At 41.0% G+C, this 19,172-nt stretch overlaps 1 protein-coding gene across 1 annotated transcript in view; it reads left to right on the top strand.

Annotated features, from left to right (window-relative positions):
* The window catches only part of NHS (NHS actin remodeling regulator), a 169,265-nt gene that overhangs the window by 136,809 nt on the left and 13,284 nt on the right, over positions 1-19,172 (top strand). Inside the window, exons 2-5 of the mRNA XM_069971240.1 lie at positions 3,957-4,109; positions 12,340-12,470; positions 14,944-15,006; positions 18,814-19,003. Of these exons, the coding sequence (XP_069827341.1) occupies positions 3,957-4,109; positions 12,340-12,470; positions 14,944-15,006; positions 18,814-19,003 (537 nt within the window). The remainder of the gene's footprint in view (positions 1-3,956; positions 4,110-12,339; positions 12,471-14,943; positions 15,007-18,813; positions 19,004-19,172) is intronic.

Here is a 19,172-nt window from a genome sequence, read left to right as displayed (position 1 = left end):
CAACTTACTTATCCCCGTGCCCGGTCAGCCACAGGACCCCCACCGGGCTCTCGAGGCTATTGAGATCTCGGGGTGTGCAAGTCACAACCTGGCTGATGGACGCCGCTCCAGTCACTGATTGGCTGAGCGGCCAGTTCAGCAGCCGGGACAGGCATTTTCCCCCAAGTCATGACGTTATCATGGCGCTGGGGGTCCTGCGGCTGCTCAAACCACTCACAGCGGGCACAGGGAGAGGAAAGTTGTTCCTTGAAAATAAATTTCCCCCCTCCCCCTGCCAGCTGGTTGAATGAAAACGGTCATTATTCTACATTTAAATGGTGGCCGTTATTTTACAGCGTGTTAACATGACCATATAAAGCAATGTATTGCCCATTTACCATAGTGTTATAAGAAATCCGGATCCTACGGCTGTGTTCACATATAGGGGGACATTTATTAAGTTTGGCATTTTCTGCATCGGGCCTAAAAATGTCCCCGCAGTGACGACAGTACGCTGATTTATGTAGAGGCGTACTGTGAATACATTTATTCGCATCTGGCCATTTTCCACTGAAAAATACACATTTTTCGGATGATAAATGTCCCCATAGAGTTTCGGTTAGTATTTTCTGCCAAAACCAGAAGTTGGTCCAAAACAGAGAAAAGGGTGCAAATCTTTCCAGGGCAATTTTTTTCTATGCCGCTTCCACTGGTTGTGGCTAAAAATACTAACAACAATGCTACATGTGGATCCAGCCTTAGGCTAGGTTGATACGTTTTTGCAGTACGTGTAACGTATTTGTTTTATGGGGGAAAAAACTGATGAAATTGTGTGCCGACCATTCGGATCCATTGCTTATAGCTGGATGCAAAGTCAGTCAAATTCAGACTAGAACTAGATGTTTGTAGTTGATAACAACATTCAAATCATTAAAATGAATGTATTTTTATGTCAACCTAGTAAATGGGATGCTAATGTAATAATAGGCGAAATACAAAGAAAACAACACGACTACCAGACAATGCTGTGGGGGGAAACCCATGAAATATAGCAAAATAAATAGAGCAGAAATACTTCTTGCTTGCCCTTTGTATAGTTATTATTAGAACAAACACGCTTGAATGATCTAAGAAGCCAAACTACCTTCCAGCATTTCAATGTACTGCGAGGCCGACATGAGGGTTTAGTGCTGCACCTCGCACAAGCCAAACCTATTCTCACTGAATGATATTGATCCGATCAGGGACACAGCTACATAGCATTCAGTATATGGAGAATGACATACATTCAGCATTGGTATATTTATTATAAAGGAAAGCTTGGTATATGTTAGTCATAGGATACTAGATGTGTCTGATTTTATAAAGGGAGCATATATCATCAAATTTATGGGTGGGGATTTACATAAAAGGGGTGTGGCCTAATTGCACACCATATTTATTATAGTATATGCCAGAGAGCTAGTGTATATGGTAGCTAAAATCTATAAAAACATGGTTCATGGGGCAGCACATTTATCATGTGCCTCTTCAAGAGGCACTGTCACAAGAGAAACAAATTCAAGGAATCAACAGGGGTTGTGAGTGCACGCAGTTTCGCAATAAACTTTTTTTAAAAAAAAATTATGTTTAAATCAATATTATACATATGGCCACTAGGTGTCGCCCTTTACAGTGCATATGCTTTGAGGGTGCTTGCATTGTATGGTCAGCTCTCCTGTCACACAGCACCAATACCTCTGTAACCACAAAGTGACATTATACTGACTGAATTGTTGCATAACAAAGAGCATTGTGTCCTGGTAAAAATGCAGAGTTGATAACAGAATTAGGGAAAGTTAATAATATTATTAGCCTATGTTAATTGCTCTCAGATGATATACTACTTGCATGGTGAACAGGTGTCTTTCCTTGTGTGAACGCACAAAGGACTGGGACAGAGAAAAGACCAAATATTATCACGGACTGCAGTATGGTCATACGTATTATGTTGATTTAAACATAGGAATTTTTTTTTTAAATAAAATGAATATATTGCAGAATATATTGCAAAACTGTTTGTGATCACAACCCCTGTTGACTTCTGTATCAGATGATGGATTAAGGAATCCGATTAATCCTATGGCTACATGATTTTACTAAAGGCTGGTGTGTAAGTTTAAGTAAGTGTAAGTACTATAACGGCTCATATTAACACTTCCTATTTTTCAAAAGTACCAATAAACTACAATAATAATTCATAAGAAGCAGTTGGGTTAAGGCGCAGTGTTGTCCTTCATCAAACTGAACAACTCTTCTCTTTTTGGCTATTTTAGCTGAAACAGTTTGGCGGGATACCACCTAAGCATGTCAAAGCACAGAAAGTCAATGAGCCATTCTGTCACCATGGCATTGACAGGTGCAATGTATTAATCACCCTCCATGTGGTGACACGGGTATGTAACAGTGAAATTCTTAGGAATCCCTCCTCTTGAGGTCTAATGAGGCGTGATGGGAGGCCAAGCCAGACTTTTTGTAAATGTCTCTAATGAAGACAGGCAGACATGTAATAAATGGGAGAAATGTACTAAATGTATGTTTTCACTATATCATCAGCTTCATATATTTTAATAAAACAAAATAAGATACTTTTCAAGTTCTCTCATATTGTTACTTAAAGGGAATCTGTCATTAGATTTATGCCACCTCAAATGAGGGTAACATAAATGCTGACCAGATCAGTGTATTATTTACATCATTCTGTTTAACCGTTCTTCAGATATGCAGGAGAATGGGCTTTGTGCTACCCCACTCCCTCCACTGATTGACATCTGTCTGCCTATATACAGTATAGATAGACAACTGCCAATCAGCAGCTGGTGAGTTGAGTGTGCTGGTGTTCATGAATATCCAGGACTACTTAACACATGCACGTAATGAAAAGGATTAATGTGCGGTGCTCAGAGTAGTTGTTATTCAAGGGGATATCTCCGATTTAGCTACACAGACCAATATGTGTAGCTACGATTAAGATCATAGATTGTTAAGACCGAAATGTGTCAGCTGGTATTATCGGGTTTTATTGTGCAATACTTCACCGTTCCATGGAGATGTTGACTGGCTCCTCATCATAGCTCTTCTCTATCTGTAATTCTACTATAATACTGATCTCCTGGGAATGTAATGCAGTAACATAGTATCCTATAGCTCTGTTATGGCAGTAGTTGTCATGTTTTCTATCTAGCTTTGTATTTATTGAGGTACTGTACTTCATCATGTCTAGGCAAAGTTCTTTGATGTTGGATGATTGTTTCCACTTTCACGGTTCGTTCTGGCATTCAGCACTAACAGGAGACACCAGACTGGGAATAGTCATCAGTTACAGCTGTCATAGCATTTTATCTCTTAGGCTCTTTTCACATTGCATCTCCCAGGGAAGCTCCCAGTCTTATGGTAAATTATTACATAGGTTGTTGCCTAATGGAAGCTAAAACAGGGTTATTGTGATACATGCTGTAGTATACATTTATTCAACATAAGAGTCTAGTACAGTTGAGCAAAGCGGGACGAGGTACGAACCCGAACCATTGTCATTTCACTCCTGTTGTCTTCCTGTTCCATGGGGAAGGTGGAGAGAGCCCGAGTCCCACCTGGAAAACAGGGATACAGCCAAGGTCATCCCTGTTTTCCAGGCAAGAGTTGGGCTCTCTCCACCTTTCCCACGGAACGGGAAGACAACAGGAGTCAAGTGCCAATGGTTTGGGTTCATACAAACCCAAATCTTGGCCCGGTTCGCTCATCTTTAGAGTCTAGGTATGAAAGATGCCACTAATTTGCATGACCCATAGGTATATATGAGAGGTTCATGTGAATTCATAAATGTAATATTACAGACATGTGAATAATATAAAGTACTTCCTAAATTGTATACGATACTACGATACTCCAAATGTCCTAAATTAGTCCTCAATATTGACATTCCATTCTTTTCTTCACAGCGGTCTCAAACCTGGATGCAGAGAGCAAGCTCAATGTTTATTACAAGACCTCCTGGCATCAGCAGAGGAACATTTTCTTGCCCACCACTAGACCCTCCTGTGTGGAGGAGTTACATCGCCATGCCAAGCAAAGCCTGCGTGCCCTCAGGAGGGGTGAGCTACTGTTGTTTTTATGTTAGATCTAAGTAGTAAGAACCTGCATTGTCCGAAATTTGTGTCCACGTTTTGGCGTCCGCAACCTGCTAAAAACCATCTGTAGTGCGCATCCGTAGCGTCCGTGTTTTTTTTTTTTTTTGCTGATACCCAGAAATTGTACAATGTTATCAACTAGTTGTGTTGTGTTCAGCACTTTTTGTGGACGGTTTGCAGATGATTTGCGGATCGTGGAGGCACGATCGTGGATTTCTATGGGAAAATGTGCTTCAATTGTGGGGAAAATGTGCTTCAATTGCGGTTCGCGCTACAACATGGCCTATTTTTTGGCGAAACACAAATGCGGAGACACTTTTTGTGGACGTGTGAATGAGACCTGGGCTGGGTTTACATTTTTTTCATCCGTTTTTTTTTCCATATGTTTTTGCAAAAAAAGAATGGAAAAATGGATGCATGGATGTGCGTCCATTTTCATCTGTTTTTCCATTGACTTCCATTATAAAAAAAAAGTAGCAAAACGCATTCGTTTTTTTAATGTACACAAAAGTATAGCTGACCATGTTGTGTACGTGATGCTTTTTGATCTTTTTTTTTTTTTTTTTTTTTTTTTTAATAATAGAAGTCACTGGAAAAACTGGGTTCACACTGCGTTTTTGCAATCCGTTTTTTCATCAGTTTTTTTGCATTTGTGTGCATCTGTTTAGATTAGTTTTTCCATTGCCTTTTATAGAAAAAAAAAAACTAAAAAAAGATCCTTTTTTTCAGACAAAAAACTGAGGTTGACTATGATTTTGTGTACGTTTTAACAAAAACTGATAAATTTTGATCCTTTTTTAGGCTATGTTCACACCACGTATATGTCCGGCCGCATATTTTCGCGGCCGGACATATATGTGTTAAACTCCGGCCGGGAATTTACGTAAGTTGCGGCCGGCTACGTACGGACCGCGAACTTTTGCCCGTAGTCTACTTACGCTTCCCGAACGCCCTACGTAGTGATCTGACAGCGGTCTTTTACTTGGATATCTTCGCCTAGCCCCGGACACCCCACGGAACCTTTTGGATCGGCAAAGAAAAGTGCAAAAATGAAGAAATCACCACTACGTACGGGACCGCATGTTACGCTATGGGCGTAAGTTACGGCATTTTCGTCCTCAAACAATGGTCTGGTTCATTTTTTATGGCGCCGTGTACGATCCTGGCGTAAGTTCTTACGTAGTGTGAACTGTGCAGCCGTACATCGTATACTTTCCATTGTACGCAAACTACGTAAATCTCCGGCCGCTACGGCTGGAAACTTATGTAGTGTGAACATAGCCTAAATGGAAAAAACGAAGTCAATGGAAAAACGGATCACAACGGATGCATACAAATGGATCCCTTGTTTTGTTTTTTTTCTTCCATTTTTTGCAAAAATGATGAAAAAAAAACAGATTGCTAAAAGGCCTACGGCTGGGTTCACACTACGTTTTTGCAATCCGTTTTTTTTTTCATCCTTTTTTTGCAAAAAATGAATGAAAAAAATGGATGCATTTGTGTGCATCCGTTTTGATCCGTTTTTCCATTGACTTCCATTATAAAAAAAAAGGATCAAAACGGATCCTTTTTTTAACATACACAAACGTAGCGGACATTATTTTTGTCCGTTAAAAAAAACTGATCCGTTTTGATCCGTCTTTTTTACAATGGAAGTCAATGGAAAAACAGATCAAAACGGATGCACACAAATGCATCCGTTTTTTTTCATCCATTTTTTGCAAAAAACAAATGAAGAAAAACGGATTGCAAAAACGTAGTGTGAACCCAGCCTTACTCTGTTATTCCTCCTGGAAATTTTTACATAAATTACCAGCAGTGTTATTATTGCCCTTGTCAAATGGGTAGGTCCCTACAAACTCTGATACTGTCAGTGCTAGGGATGCAGTGAAAATGGCCTTTCCTCAATTGGCTAACAAATTTTCAGGAGCGATAATAGAGGAACAACATAGAGAACTATAAAGGAAAGCCGCTCTAGAATGAAGAGTTCCTGGAGGATCCATCTATTTACTAAAACTGACAATATCCAGAGAAACATTAAAGGGGTACTCCAGCGAAAATCTTTCTCTTTCAAATCAACTGGTTTCAAAAAGTTATATAGATTTGTAATTTACTTCTCATGAAAAATCTCAAGTCTTCCCCTACTTATCAGCTGCTGCATGTCCTGCAGGAGATTGTGTTTCCTTTCCAGTCTGACACAGTGCTCTCTGCTGCCACCTCTGTCTGACACAGAAACTGTCCAGAGCAGCAGCAAATCCCTATAGAAAACCTCTCCTGCTCTGTACAGTTCCTGTCTCATCTGCTGTATGTTCTGCAGGAAGCGGTGTATTCTTTCCAGTCTGGAGAGCAGGAGAGGGTTTTCTATGGGGATTTGCTGCTGCTCTGGACAGCTTCTATCTCGGACAGACAGAGGTGTCAGCAGTGAGCACTGTGTCAGACTGGACAGAACACACCACTTCCTGCAGGACATACAGCAGCTGATAAGTACTGGAAGACTTGAGATTTTTAAACAGAAGTAAATCACAAATGTTCATAACTTTCTGAAACCAGCTGATTTGAAAGAAAAAAGATTTTTGCTGGATAATTTCCTTTGAAAAAAGCACAGGTTTATATAAAGGTCAAAAGCAAAGGTCTTCCATACACAGCACTGGTAGCATAAGGAGGAAAAAACAATAGATGCAGTATTTTAGAGATTTTCTTTGACCGTGTCATAGTGTCAGGTAATGCGGGATCCACTGTGAAGTCTCCACCGGCCTGTACGAGTAATTAGATCATAAATTGGTGGCTTCCCTGCCTGGGTTATAGCTGCACTAAAAGCTTTATGTAGCAGAGGCGTCCTCCTCCTCCTCCTGCTCTCAGAGAAGTCATCCAGAAGGTGCACTGTCCTTTTGACACTGTAAATCTCCCACCAGACTATTCTCCTGTCCATCATACAGCCATAAATCAAGGCTAGAAGGGAAAAAATTAGATATCTGTACAGCAATTTCTGAGAAATAATAAAAAAAAAAAATTAAACTGACATATTTCATAAAAAGAGAACAGTAAGTACTTGTAGAGATGTCGGATAATATGATGAGAACATCCTGCATGGCATCCATTCTATTCAAATGGGTAGAGTTATATAGATTTGTAAATTACTTCAATTTAAAAATCTTCCAGTACTTATCAGCTGCTGTATGTCCTGCAGAAAGTGATGTATTCTTTCCAGTCTGACACAGTGCTCTCTGCTGCCACCTCTGTCCGTGACAGGAGGAAATCCCAACAGAAAACCTCTACTGCTCTGAACAGTTCCTGTCAAATACAGAGGTGGCAGCAGAGAGCACTAGAAAGAATATACCACTTCCTTCAGGACATACAGCAGCTGATAAACACTGAAATGATAGATATTTTAAGTAAATTACAAATCTGTATAACTTTCTAACACCAGTTGATTTTAAAGAAACATGTATTTCTACAAAACAAATTTTTCTGATTGCCCATCAATTCCTATGTTTGATGTTGGTTTTTAGTTTGTATATTTAGTGGTTTGCAGTTCTTTTTTTTTTTTTTATTACAGACTAAGGGTCCTTATCATGTGTCTAATCGCTCTTCCTAATGCATCTCAGTCGGCCATGTTTCCTCCTGCCTGCAGGACATGCAATGACTGTGATATTGCCAACATATTCCGCAGTGCTGCACACATTGGTTTTTGTCCCCAAGGAATCCAGTCAGTGTTGGATTGAGGTACCTGGGGCCCAAAAAAGGAAATGATCCCAGGGGCCCACCAATAAAGAACCAGTGAGAAATTACATGCCAGTCAGTGTTACTGCCGGTTCTGAGCTGGGGGCCCACCGGAGGATTCTCCAGTCCTCCGGTGGGCCAGTCCGACACTGAATCCAGTGTTACAAGGCAACAAAGCTAACCATGGGCCACCATACATATAGAATTACACTATACATATTTACAAACCTTACGGCTATGTTCACACACCATCTAAAATGACATCCGTTTTTATTGAATGGCCATTATTTTATAACGTTCATAATATATATTCGTATATTATTATTTGCCATTACATCACAGTGGTCCAGTAAATATGGCCGCTATTTAATATGTGTAGATTTCTTAAGAACAGACGTACCCACGGGGCACCTGCTCATCTTTCACACGTAAGAGCAGTATATGAGCAGGACAAAATCTAGAGATACAATAAGCTACTGGTGAAGTGCAAACAAGCTACAGCAGGAAGATCACACCATTCACACCTACCCCTGCAGTTAATCCTTTTTCTGCCAAGAGTCCTGTTTCTTCCCAGGTGTAACAGTGTCATACGATCTACCGGCTTTAGATATTTTGTATACAGCTAATACTGATGGACATGTTAATATCATTCATCTATATAACAGATTAACCGTATCCATTCTGTTTAAAGGGTCCTTCCAATATTAACATTTTTATAGAGCTGGAAAAGCTTGACCCTATTACTTTCATACGTTACTTAAGGTATTATTATCCAGCAAAAATCTTTCTTTGTTCAAATCAACTGGTTTCAGAAAGTTATATAGATTTGTCATTTACTTCTATTTAAAAATCTCAAGTCTTCCCATACTTATAAGTGGCTGTATTTTCAGGCAGTGGTTTTTTCTTTCCAGTCTGACACAGTGCTCTCTGCTGCCACCTCTGTCCGAGTCAGGAACTGTCCAGAGCAGCTGCGAAACCCCATAGAAAACCTTTTCTGCTCTGGACAGTTCTTGTCTTGGCCAGAGATGTCAGCAGAGAGCACTGTGTCAGACTGGGAGAAAAAAAAATTCCTGCAGGACATACAGCAGCTGATAAGTATGGGAAGAGTTGAGATTTTTAAATAGAAGTAAATTCCAAATCTATATAACTTTATGAAACCAGTTGAAAGAACACATTTTTTCGCTGGAGCACCCTTTAGCAGACAACAGAACCCTACACCCTTCTGCAGCCATTCACTAAGCCCAGACTGTGCCAGCCTTGTTTCATGCGGCCTCTATTGATATTGGTATCCTTATAGACAAATGAAAAAGCATAGTAGTTTTATTATAGAATGTATTATGCTGCTTTAGATTACATTCATTACTTCATTTACATTTTCTTACAATAATTTCTTGTTTACTAATAAAATATCGTTAAAAAAAAAATAATAATTTCTTGTTTGTTTGGTTGTTTGTTACTTTAAAGGGGTTGTCCACTAAATTATTTTTCTTTCAAATCAACTGATATCAGAAAGTTATTTAGATTATTTATTTACTTCTATTAAAAAATCTCAAATCTTCCCATACTTATTAGCTGCTGTATGTCCTGTAGGAAATGTTGATTTATTTTCAGTCTGACAGTGCTCTCTGCTGACATCTCTGGCCGAGGCAGGAACTCTGTCTCTGTTTTCTATGAATCCCCATAGTAAACCTCTCCTGCTCTGGACAGTTCCTGTCTCGACCAGAGATGTCAGCAGAGAGCACTGTGTGAGACAGAAAATCAAACATTTCCTGCTGAACATACAGCAGCTGATAAGTATGGGAAGACTTGAGATTTTTTAATAGGAATTAATTACAAATCTATATAACTTTCTGACACCAGTTGATTTGAAAGAATTTTTTTTTCGCTGGACAACCCCTTTAAGGGTGTGTTCACACGTACAGGATACGCAGATTTGATGGCGCAGATATCAACTGAATAACTGAACACAGCATAAAATCTGCTGCAGATCCTGTACGCTGAACGCACCCTAAAAAGTGAAAGACATTCAGTGTTAACCAGGGGCGTAGCTAGGGGTTCAGCCTAGGGGGGGCGAGCGAGTCTCAGTGGGCCCCCAACAGATTATGTTACCCATAGGGAACCTCAGTAGATGACGATGCTTTCCGAATAATAAAGGGTATTTTCTACTACATTATTTATAGTGAACAGGGACTGAGAACAGTGGGAAAGACTTTCTACATGTCACATATATAACCATGTACAAATTAAAGGGGTTATCCAGCATTACAAAAACATAGCTGTCTTTCTCCAGAAACAGCGCCACTCACCTCCAAAGCTTGGATGTGGTAGTGCAGATCAGTTCCACTAAAAGAGAATGGAACCAAGTTGTAGTACCACACACAACATAGGGGCAGCTATGGCGCTGTGTTTGTTTCCTAATTAGCCATCCTTCCATCCATCCATCCATTCTTCTATCTCTTTATCTCATATCTATCTGTCTAATTTCTATTGGGCAGCATGAGGACTACACCATAGCTGATGGTCAGTGACCAAAGAGGCAACACCTGAAGGGTGAACCCGCAGTACCAATAGTGTAAATGTATAGTACAAATGCAAGGTAATAATAAATAGTCCCATGAAGTCTAAGGCAACTATACTAAATAACCTATATACAAAAAAGCCAGACTACTGCAACATAACTAAATGGTATAATTACTGTATGATATCTATTTACTATAGATTATTAACCATTGTTGATGGGCCTGGCATGGGGCACACACAACAGTTAAAGACTGCAGCAAATTTTAGGATGTGTAAAAAAATAATATTACATATATATATATATATATATATATATATATATATATATATATATATATATATATATATATATATATATATATATATATATATATATATATTGTTAACATAAGACAATTTTACGAGTAATACCTTAACACCACCATCGCACCATAATGACTAATACCAGGGGGGTCAAACTCACCGCCTTCCAGATTTTTAAAAATTACAATTCCCATTAGGCTTGAATAGACAAAGCACTGGGGGCGTATTCTCCGCATGAAATGTAATGATGTGTTTGTTAGGTGGTTTGCTTTTCCTTTTTCCTCTGTCTGGCTCGACCATCATGCAGACTTCTCCTGGCGATGCCTCGTCTCTGCCAGACAAACATTCTAGGCATCTCAACAAGGCACCATCCCTATGTGTATTGCTCTACACTGTTACCCACTTTATGCCCTCATGTAGTATTTAGACGCAGTTTTAGCCCTCATATACTGTAGTTCCCTCTATGTTCTCATATAGTAAAAAGGCCACCATTTATACCCTAACATATTAGATTATCCCCCCTTTACCTCCATGTAGCAGACAGAGCCTCCCTGTGCACCCCCATATAGTAGTCAGGCCCCTCTGTACCTTCATGTGAAATTCAGCTTCTCTGTGCATCCATATGGTAGTTAGACCTTCTGTGGCCCAATATAGTTATTATTTCCCTCAGTTACCATATAGTAGTAGTTAGGGCCCTCTGTGCCTTCATATAGAAGGTATTATTCTCCATGTAGGCATCCCCTCCAGCACCATCTCATGTAGGTAATCCCCCTAGTATCTATTCCTCATGCAGCCACCCCCTTCCCCAGCGGTAATCTCCCTGGTAATCCTCCTGGTGGTTAGACACCCCACCACCACCACCAAATGTACCTCAAAATTAGGTACCCTCTTTTCAATTAGCCAGCACATCCCATACCACAACCCCCATAGGTAACATCCTTTCCAGGAGTTAGCCCCACCCACCCACATAGGTCTCCTCCTCTATAATTAAGGAAAAAAAGCCATACTTACCTGCTGTGCAGTTGCAGTACTGTAGTCTTCTGATGTCAACTCTCTCCCTGCTCTGTAAGCACACAACTGACATCACTGAGGTCCCACAGCTCTAAGGGAGGGAACAGCCTCTTGTGGCCACAACAGTGATTGGTAGGGTGGAGAGCCTTTTTAATCACTGTGCCTCATTTAACCCTATGTTCTCTTCGAATGAGGCACAACATTCGGTAGCCGTGTGGGCCCCCCAGGAGCTCTGGTTGCTGGCCAGGGGCCACCTACAGCCAATAGACATTTGTTAAGTCTGTCTGCATAAGCAATAGCTTTTGCGGACAGCATTAACTGGTGAAATCATCAGTGGGCCCCCTGCCTGTGTGGGCCCGGGAGCGACCGCCCCCTCTGCCCCCACCAAATTACGCTACTGGTGTTAACTAATAAAGTGATTTATAGATTTCGCATTGTAACTACAGCTGGCAAGCCATCAATAAGAATGCGTGACTGCCATCTTGTGGACATCAGGAGCAACATCAAGCAGAAGTAATAATGTAGTCAATAGGCCATAGTTATATTTCAGCTTCAGCTTGTCTTTCTATTATCTTATTGGGAAATACATTCTCTGAAGATTTTTCATACTAACTCCTATTTTTTTCTTTTTCCATAACAGAGCAGCGGGCCCGAGCAGAAAACAGAGAAAAGCGATTCACGGGCTCCGTTTTTGCTGCACCTCCATTTCCTTCATATCCGGCAGCTCATACTATAAAGAGACGTGAAATAAAAGAAAGACATCTTGTACCGGTAAGGTGTCTCGTGTCATGCTCATGATAGTTTACAGATCGGGAACATAATAACATTGGTCTGGGTCACTTGGCTGTATGGAACTTCTGGGAAGCTGACATTATAGGGGCAAAATATATAGAGAAATTGGTTTATTAACAAACATAGAAGACATTGGAATGTCCTACCTCTGGGACCCACACCTATGTGAAGAAATTTGGGGGTCTTCTGACCCACAGACAGGCACAGAATATGTGCACAAGTCTATCCATCTACTTGTATAGGCATTATAGAAACAGACAAACATGCTTACATTGGCATTTCTGTAAATCCCATAGAAGTAAGTGGATATTGATGCATATATGCATCAGCCTTACCATTCATACTGTATATAGTGGTCCACAGCCAGCTCACCAGGTGGGTTAGGAGAGCCCCGTTCTTCAGATAAGTGTGGGCCAGACAGGTGGAACTTGCATCTATCAGACATTGATGGTATATCCTGTGGATATGTCTAAGTGAATACCGCTTCCTAACAATAATGATGTAACAATAAGAAACAATTTCATATTTCAATGCTATATTTAGAGGAACACTCCAGGTAAAATTGATACACTGTATTATGTCTATTGGAGGAGCTGTAAGCTGCCGAAATTCCTTCCTTGTTCTTTGAATCTACATGTCATGTACTGCTCTGTGTTAGGCTCTGCATTTGTCTTAAAGGGGTAACTCACCATTTCTTTCAAATCAACCAGTGCCAGAAAGTGACAGAGATTTGCAATTTACTTCTATTAAAAAATCTCCAGTCTTCCAGTACTTATCATCTCCCGCCCGCTGTATGTCCTGCAGGAAGTGGTGTATTCTTTGCAGTCTGGACAACAGGAGAGGTTTTGGATAGGGATTTGCTACAGCTCTGAGCACTGTGTCAGACTGGAAAGAATACTTCCTGCAGGACATGCACTGGAAGTACTGGAAGACTTGATGATTTTTTAATAGAGGTAAATTACAGATCTCTGTTGACCAGTTGATTTGAAAGAAAAAAAAATTGGGGTGAACTACCCCTTTAACACAATCGCCCATATTTACTTAAACTGTCTAAGGGTGGGTTCATACTGAGGAATTCTCGCGGATAATATCCGCAGAATTCCGTCGGCTGTCCGCGCGCACGGTTGCGCGCCTTTCCGCCGGCTCCATAGACACCATTCTATGGGCCGACGTATTCCGCTATCCGCGGAAAGAAGTGACATGTTACTTCTTTTGGCGGATAGCGGAATACGCCGGCCCATAGAATGGTGTCTATAGAGCCGGCGGAAAGGCGCGCAGCCATGCGTGTGGACAGATAGCGGAATTCCAAGGATATTATCCACGAGAATTCTGTAGTGTGAACCCACCCTAATTCTTAGACATTCATCAAAGTGTATCAGGCTGATTGATAAATCTAGTGCATCTGAAGACTATCCAGTCTATTACACCAGCTATTAATTGCCTTACTTTAAATCAGAACCTTGACCCTTTGAACCAATTCCACACCCCTTTACGGAGGCCACACCCTTTTTATTGTACCTCTTGTCTCATAATAAATGTGACACAAGCCATGTAAGAAAATGTTGGTCCAAATTCTGCCATCAGTCTGGTGCATTTGCAATAGTAAATCTAGGCCAGTGTTATCAGTTTTGTTTGAAGACAATAAAGCAATAAGCTCTGCTATATATTAGTGGAGCTGACTGCTGTTTGGCAGGGGTGCCTATCTTGTGGAAATGCCCAGAAATACCCTTTAAGGGTACGTTCATACTTACCGGATCCGCAGGGTATTTTCTGCTGCGGATCCGCAGCAGATTTCATTGAAATAACTGAACACAGCATCAAATCTGCACCATCAAATCTGCTGCGGATCCTGTAGGTGTGAACGAACCCTAAAAAAAAAAAAAAAAAAACATACTCACCTCACCCGATGTCCCACTGTTCCTGCTGCTCGGCACTTTCTGGTTTTCTCTTGGACATACAGAAAATGCCTCTGAAGCCAATTGCTGGCTAGAGTGCTTACCAACCTCAGCCACTGGTAGGAAACATCAAGGCACCATGGACGAGAAGTGGCAGGGGATCAGGTTAGGTGAGTATAGGTACATTTTATTTTGAAAACAACCTGCAGCAAAAGAAAATAGGGGGGAATGATGCTGGATAACCTCTGTAAATAGGTTTAACTACTCTACCAAGAAGAAACTCTACCTATATGTTTGACACATATCAATATAACCTACAGTGTGCATGACTGAAAGCCACCGAGTTTAGATATGCTAAAGTATTTACTGAATATTTAGCTTAAAGCTTTCTACAATTAATTACACATCATTTGATTTATGATCACTTTATTTTGTTCATTTTATGCATGCTTTTTTACTTTTCAGTTGTAAGAATTTTTTTATTATGTGCTTTATCATTTATTTATTTTTTACCATCTATGCATGTTTTTAATGTTTCCCACATTTTATGTTCTTAGTTTAACAGAACCCGTCCGCCCTCCCCCACTGAATGTTGCCATTTGACCCCCTGGAGTAGAAAGGTATTGGAAAGATGAAGTGTCCTTCTATTCTAGTCCTACAGGCTTTACTCTGTCCCTATTGTTATTACTTCTATCTGTTTCTTTAACTACTTATACTTTCCCACTAATCCTTCTTCAACTAATCAGATCAGAAAATGAGACTCCAAAATGATTCTCAGTTTAAGGATATGAATGTTTCCCATTAGCCGCGGTGAACCTTGAGCTTGACCATGTGTTTTATTTTAACTAGGGATAGTCCGAACCCGCCGAGGTTCGGGTTCGGCTGAACCCGAACACTCGGCATCGGATTCCTGCTGTCTGCCCGCTCCGTGCATCGGGCGGATACAGCGGGAGGACCGCCTGGAAAACTGGGATACAGCCTATGGCTATGGCTGTATGCCAGTTTTCCAGGCGTTCCTCCCGCTGGATCCGCCCGCTGCACGGAGCGGGCAGACAGCGGGAATCCAATGACGAGCATTCGGGTTCGTCCGAACCCCGTCCGAACCAGGTTCGGACCATCCCTAATTTTAACCCATCACTTAGGGTTAATTATTTGGGGATTAAATTTTAATTATACAGATGTACCACCCTTACAACCTGCCTGGGGTTCTGACGGACCCTCCTTAAGAAGTCTCACCATATGGTTTACCTCTGTCCACCTATTACAAAATATAATAGGAGATATATAGTTTATTACTATTATTATGTTAGGTAACATAAGTTTATTATATGTCTTTATGGCCTACTCTTTGGTTGATACAACCAGCCATGGCCAAATATAACAGAAATGAGTAGATGAGTTTCCCTAAAAATTGCTACATAGGCGACCCTTTCCTGAAAATAATCTCTTGCTTATCTGGTCACTCTTAGGCTATGTTCACACTAAGTAAAACTATGTAAAAACAACGGTCGCTGTTTGACATGTTCCTGCTGCCAATATTACCATATCGGCCGCAGTTACATCATTTTATTTTAGTTGGATTATGGGCACATTTGGGTGTACCTGCGCTCTAATTGAAGTCCATACAATGTACGACCGTCAAAATAGCCACACATTGTGTGAACAAAGCGGGAACAACGGCCGTTGTTCCTGCCTTAGCAGCTGCATGTAATTGACATGTTAATTATTTCCTAATATTACCATATCAGCCGCAGGTACATAATTTTACTTTATTTGGATTGTGCGCACATTTAGGTGTGCCTGCGCTCCAATTAACCATTGAAGTCTATACAATGTACGACCGTCAGAACGGCCATACATTGTGTGAACAAAGCGGGAGCAACGACCGTTGACCCTGCATTAGCAGCCGCAAGTTATTGACATGTTAATTATTTGTGCAGCTGTGGGAGAACAACGGCTGTTGTTCAATACAGTGTGTGAACAATGGCCGTTCTTCCCATACAGTGTAATGCAGTGCATTTTTTAAGACAACAACGGACGTTGTTTCAATCGCCAACAACAGTTGTCCTTGCCTTACAAAATACACTGTGTGAACATAACACATTTGTGGGAGATTTATCAAATATGGTGTAAAGTGAAACTGGCTCAGTTGCCCCTAGCAACCAATCAGATTCCACCTTTCATTTTCCAAGTAGTTTGTGAGGAATGAAAGGTGGAATCTGATTGGTTGCTAGGGGCAACTGAGCCAGTTTCACTTTACACAATGTTTAATAAATCTCCCTTATACTTCCCCTCCTTGTTTTGGTTGAAAAAAGACTGACGGAAATACTATGTGTGAACACAGCCTATAAGTGCACAAATGTTTGTGGATCTGACGGGCATATAATATCAGTGGAAGCTTCTCCGTGGTGTTGGCAGCTTACAGACACGCCAGTGATATTAGATGTCAGATCACTACAGACCCGTAATCCAATGGTCCTTTGTAATTCAGAGGAGGAATCAACAACGAATTCCAGCCTTTTCCCTACAGTGTGCGGCAAACTTTTTTCCCCATGTTACCTAGGAAACAACGTCTTTTGTACTCGAAGTTTTTATGAGCTATTCATGTCTGCTGGGAATGGACACAAAAGCTGCGGCTGCAGGAGATGTGGTCTTCCAGCAAAGTTAGCTTCAAATCCCATTTTATGTGCTAGTTAGTTGGTGTGGCCTGGAAATATTGTGGAGGTAAGTGTCAGTGTGGACTGTTCTACTATCCCTGGGTGTATGCCATCCCTAATCGGTAGGGATATTAGTCAGGACTATCAGCAAACTACAGAGAGACTAATAAAATACATCACTGCATAGGGATGGAGATAAAGAAGAGTAGTTACAATGAACAGTAGGGCAATTACATTGAAAAGCTACTTAAATATTATAAGAATTAGCTCAAAAGAAGAATACTATTATATAACATTAGAATATAGTATACTGTGCTTCCTGCATGGACTGTACAACTACTTTACTTTTTTATTTTGTTTGCCTTTTCTATTCTTTCTCATGTTTTTCATGTTTCCCTATACTTCTGTATGCATTTATACTGCTGTGTTGCCTGCCGTATGACTTAATTCCTATTCTATAAATTGTATACGGTGTATAGGTTTTCTTTGCATTTCCTTCTAACATATAGTATAAGTAGCTTATGTATGTAAATACTGCCTATATCATTGAATTATTGTGGACAGTTGATTTCGGTGTATGTTGTTTATTCTGTACCTCCTCCCAGGATTGAATCCATTTCGAACCTTTAATACTCCATACTACAAAGTACAAGACCCACTGTCATGGAGATCTGAGCTGAGGAGCAGAGTGGGGAGTATTTCTGTTTCTTCACTGGTCTATACTAGAGATGAGCGAACCGGCCGAGGTTCGGGTTCGTATAAACCTGAACTCTCGGCTTCTGACTGCCGCTATCTGCCCGCTCCGTGGAGAGGGTGGATACAGCCGGAGGACCGCCTGGAAAACTGGGATACAGCCTATGGCTATGGTTGTATCCCAGTTTTCCAGGCGGTCCTCCGGCTGTATCCACCCTCTCCACGGAGCGGGCAGACAGCGGCAGTCAGAAGCCGAGAGTTCAGGTTCATACAAACCCGAACCTCGGCAGGTTCGCTCATCTCTAGTCTATACCTCCAGCATAGGATTAAGTTTTTAACAATGATAGGAGTTTAAAGCGACTCTGTACCCACAATCTGACCCCCCAAAACCACTTGTACTGTCGGATAGCTGCTTTTAATCCAAGATCTGTCCTGGGGTTTGTTCTGGAGGTGATGCAGTTATTGTCCAAAAAAAGCAACTTTTAAACATGTCAAATTGGCGTGGCCTAGAGTGTCTGTGCCCTAGGACTGCACTGCCCCTTCGTCCCTCCTCCCCGCCCTCTTCATTAGTAATGCCCCAAGCAGGATTTCTCCTATACATCACTTGTGTGAGCACTGCACAGGTGCTGGACCGTTAAGGCACCAGTGCAGTGTTCAGACAAGTGGTGCTTAGGAGAAATATTGCCTGGAGCATTTCTAATGAGGAGGAGGGCGGGGGAGGAGAAATAAAAAGGCGGTGCAGGCCTGGGGCACGGGTACTCTAGGCCACTCCAATTTGACACAGAAATGCAAGCTTAAAAGTTGTTTTTTAGGACCATAACTGCATCACCTGGACAGATCTGAAGGTACAAGCGATTTGGGGGGTGCCAGATTGTGGGTACAGAGTTGCTTTAACATGGCCTCCTGCTAGGTTTCTTACTTATGATCTTCGCCACCGTTGACATTATGAATAGAAGAAATGGGAAACTAACTGGAAATAGAAAGATGACTTGATTGACTTACTAAAAATGTTTTGTCTTTGAATGTATTGCCCACATCTGTGATCCTTTGCTTAGTACAAATACGTTTATTTTACAGGCCCATCCACCTGAGGATGAAGATGAGATGGTTTTAAGCCAGAGGCCGAAAAATCCAATCCCTAATGTCCCATCTACACTGGATAAACAGACTAACTGGAATAAGGTGTTACCTCTCCCCACCCCGGAGGAGAAGATGAAACAGGAGTCCCAAGTGATTACTTCTTGCATTATCCCCATCAATGTTTCTGGTACGGTACACAATAAGTACTGCTTTTTATGGGTTTATTAGTGGAAAGCATTGGGAACATTACAAAATGTTCCCAAAAAACTCCCTCCAACATATATTTTAATCATAGTAAATTTTATCCATCTTGTGACTGGAGATACCAGTAATGTCACTGTGAAGGTTGGCCTTTT

The sequence above is a fragment of the Dendropsophus ebraccatus genome, chromosome 5, assembly GCF_027789765.1.
Source record: "Dendropsophus ebraccatus isolate aDenEbr1 chromosome 5, aDenEbr1.pat, whole genome shotgun sequence".
NCBI classification, from domain to species: domain Eukaryota; kingdom Metazoa; phylum Chordata; class Amphibia; order Anura; family Hylidae; genus Dendropsophus; species Dendropsophus ebraccatus.
The sequence above is the reverse complement of the archived record's forward strand: the minus strand, read 5'-3'. Positions and strand labels throughout refer to the sequence as shown.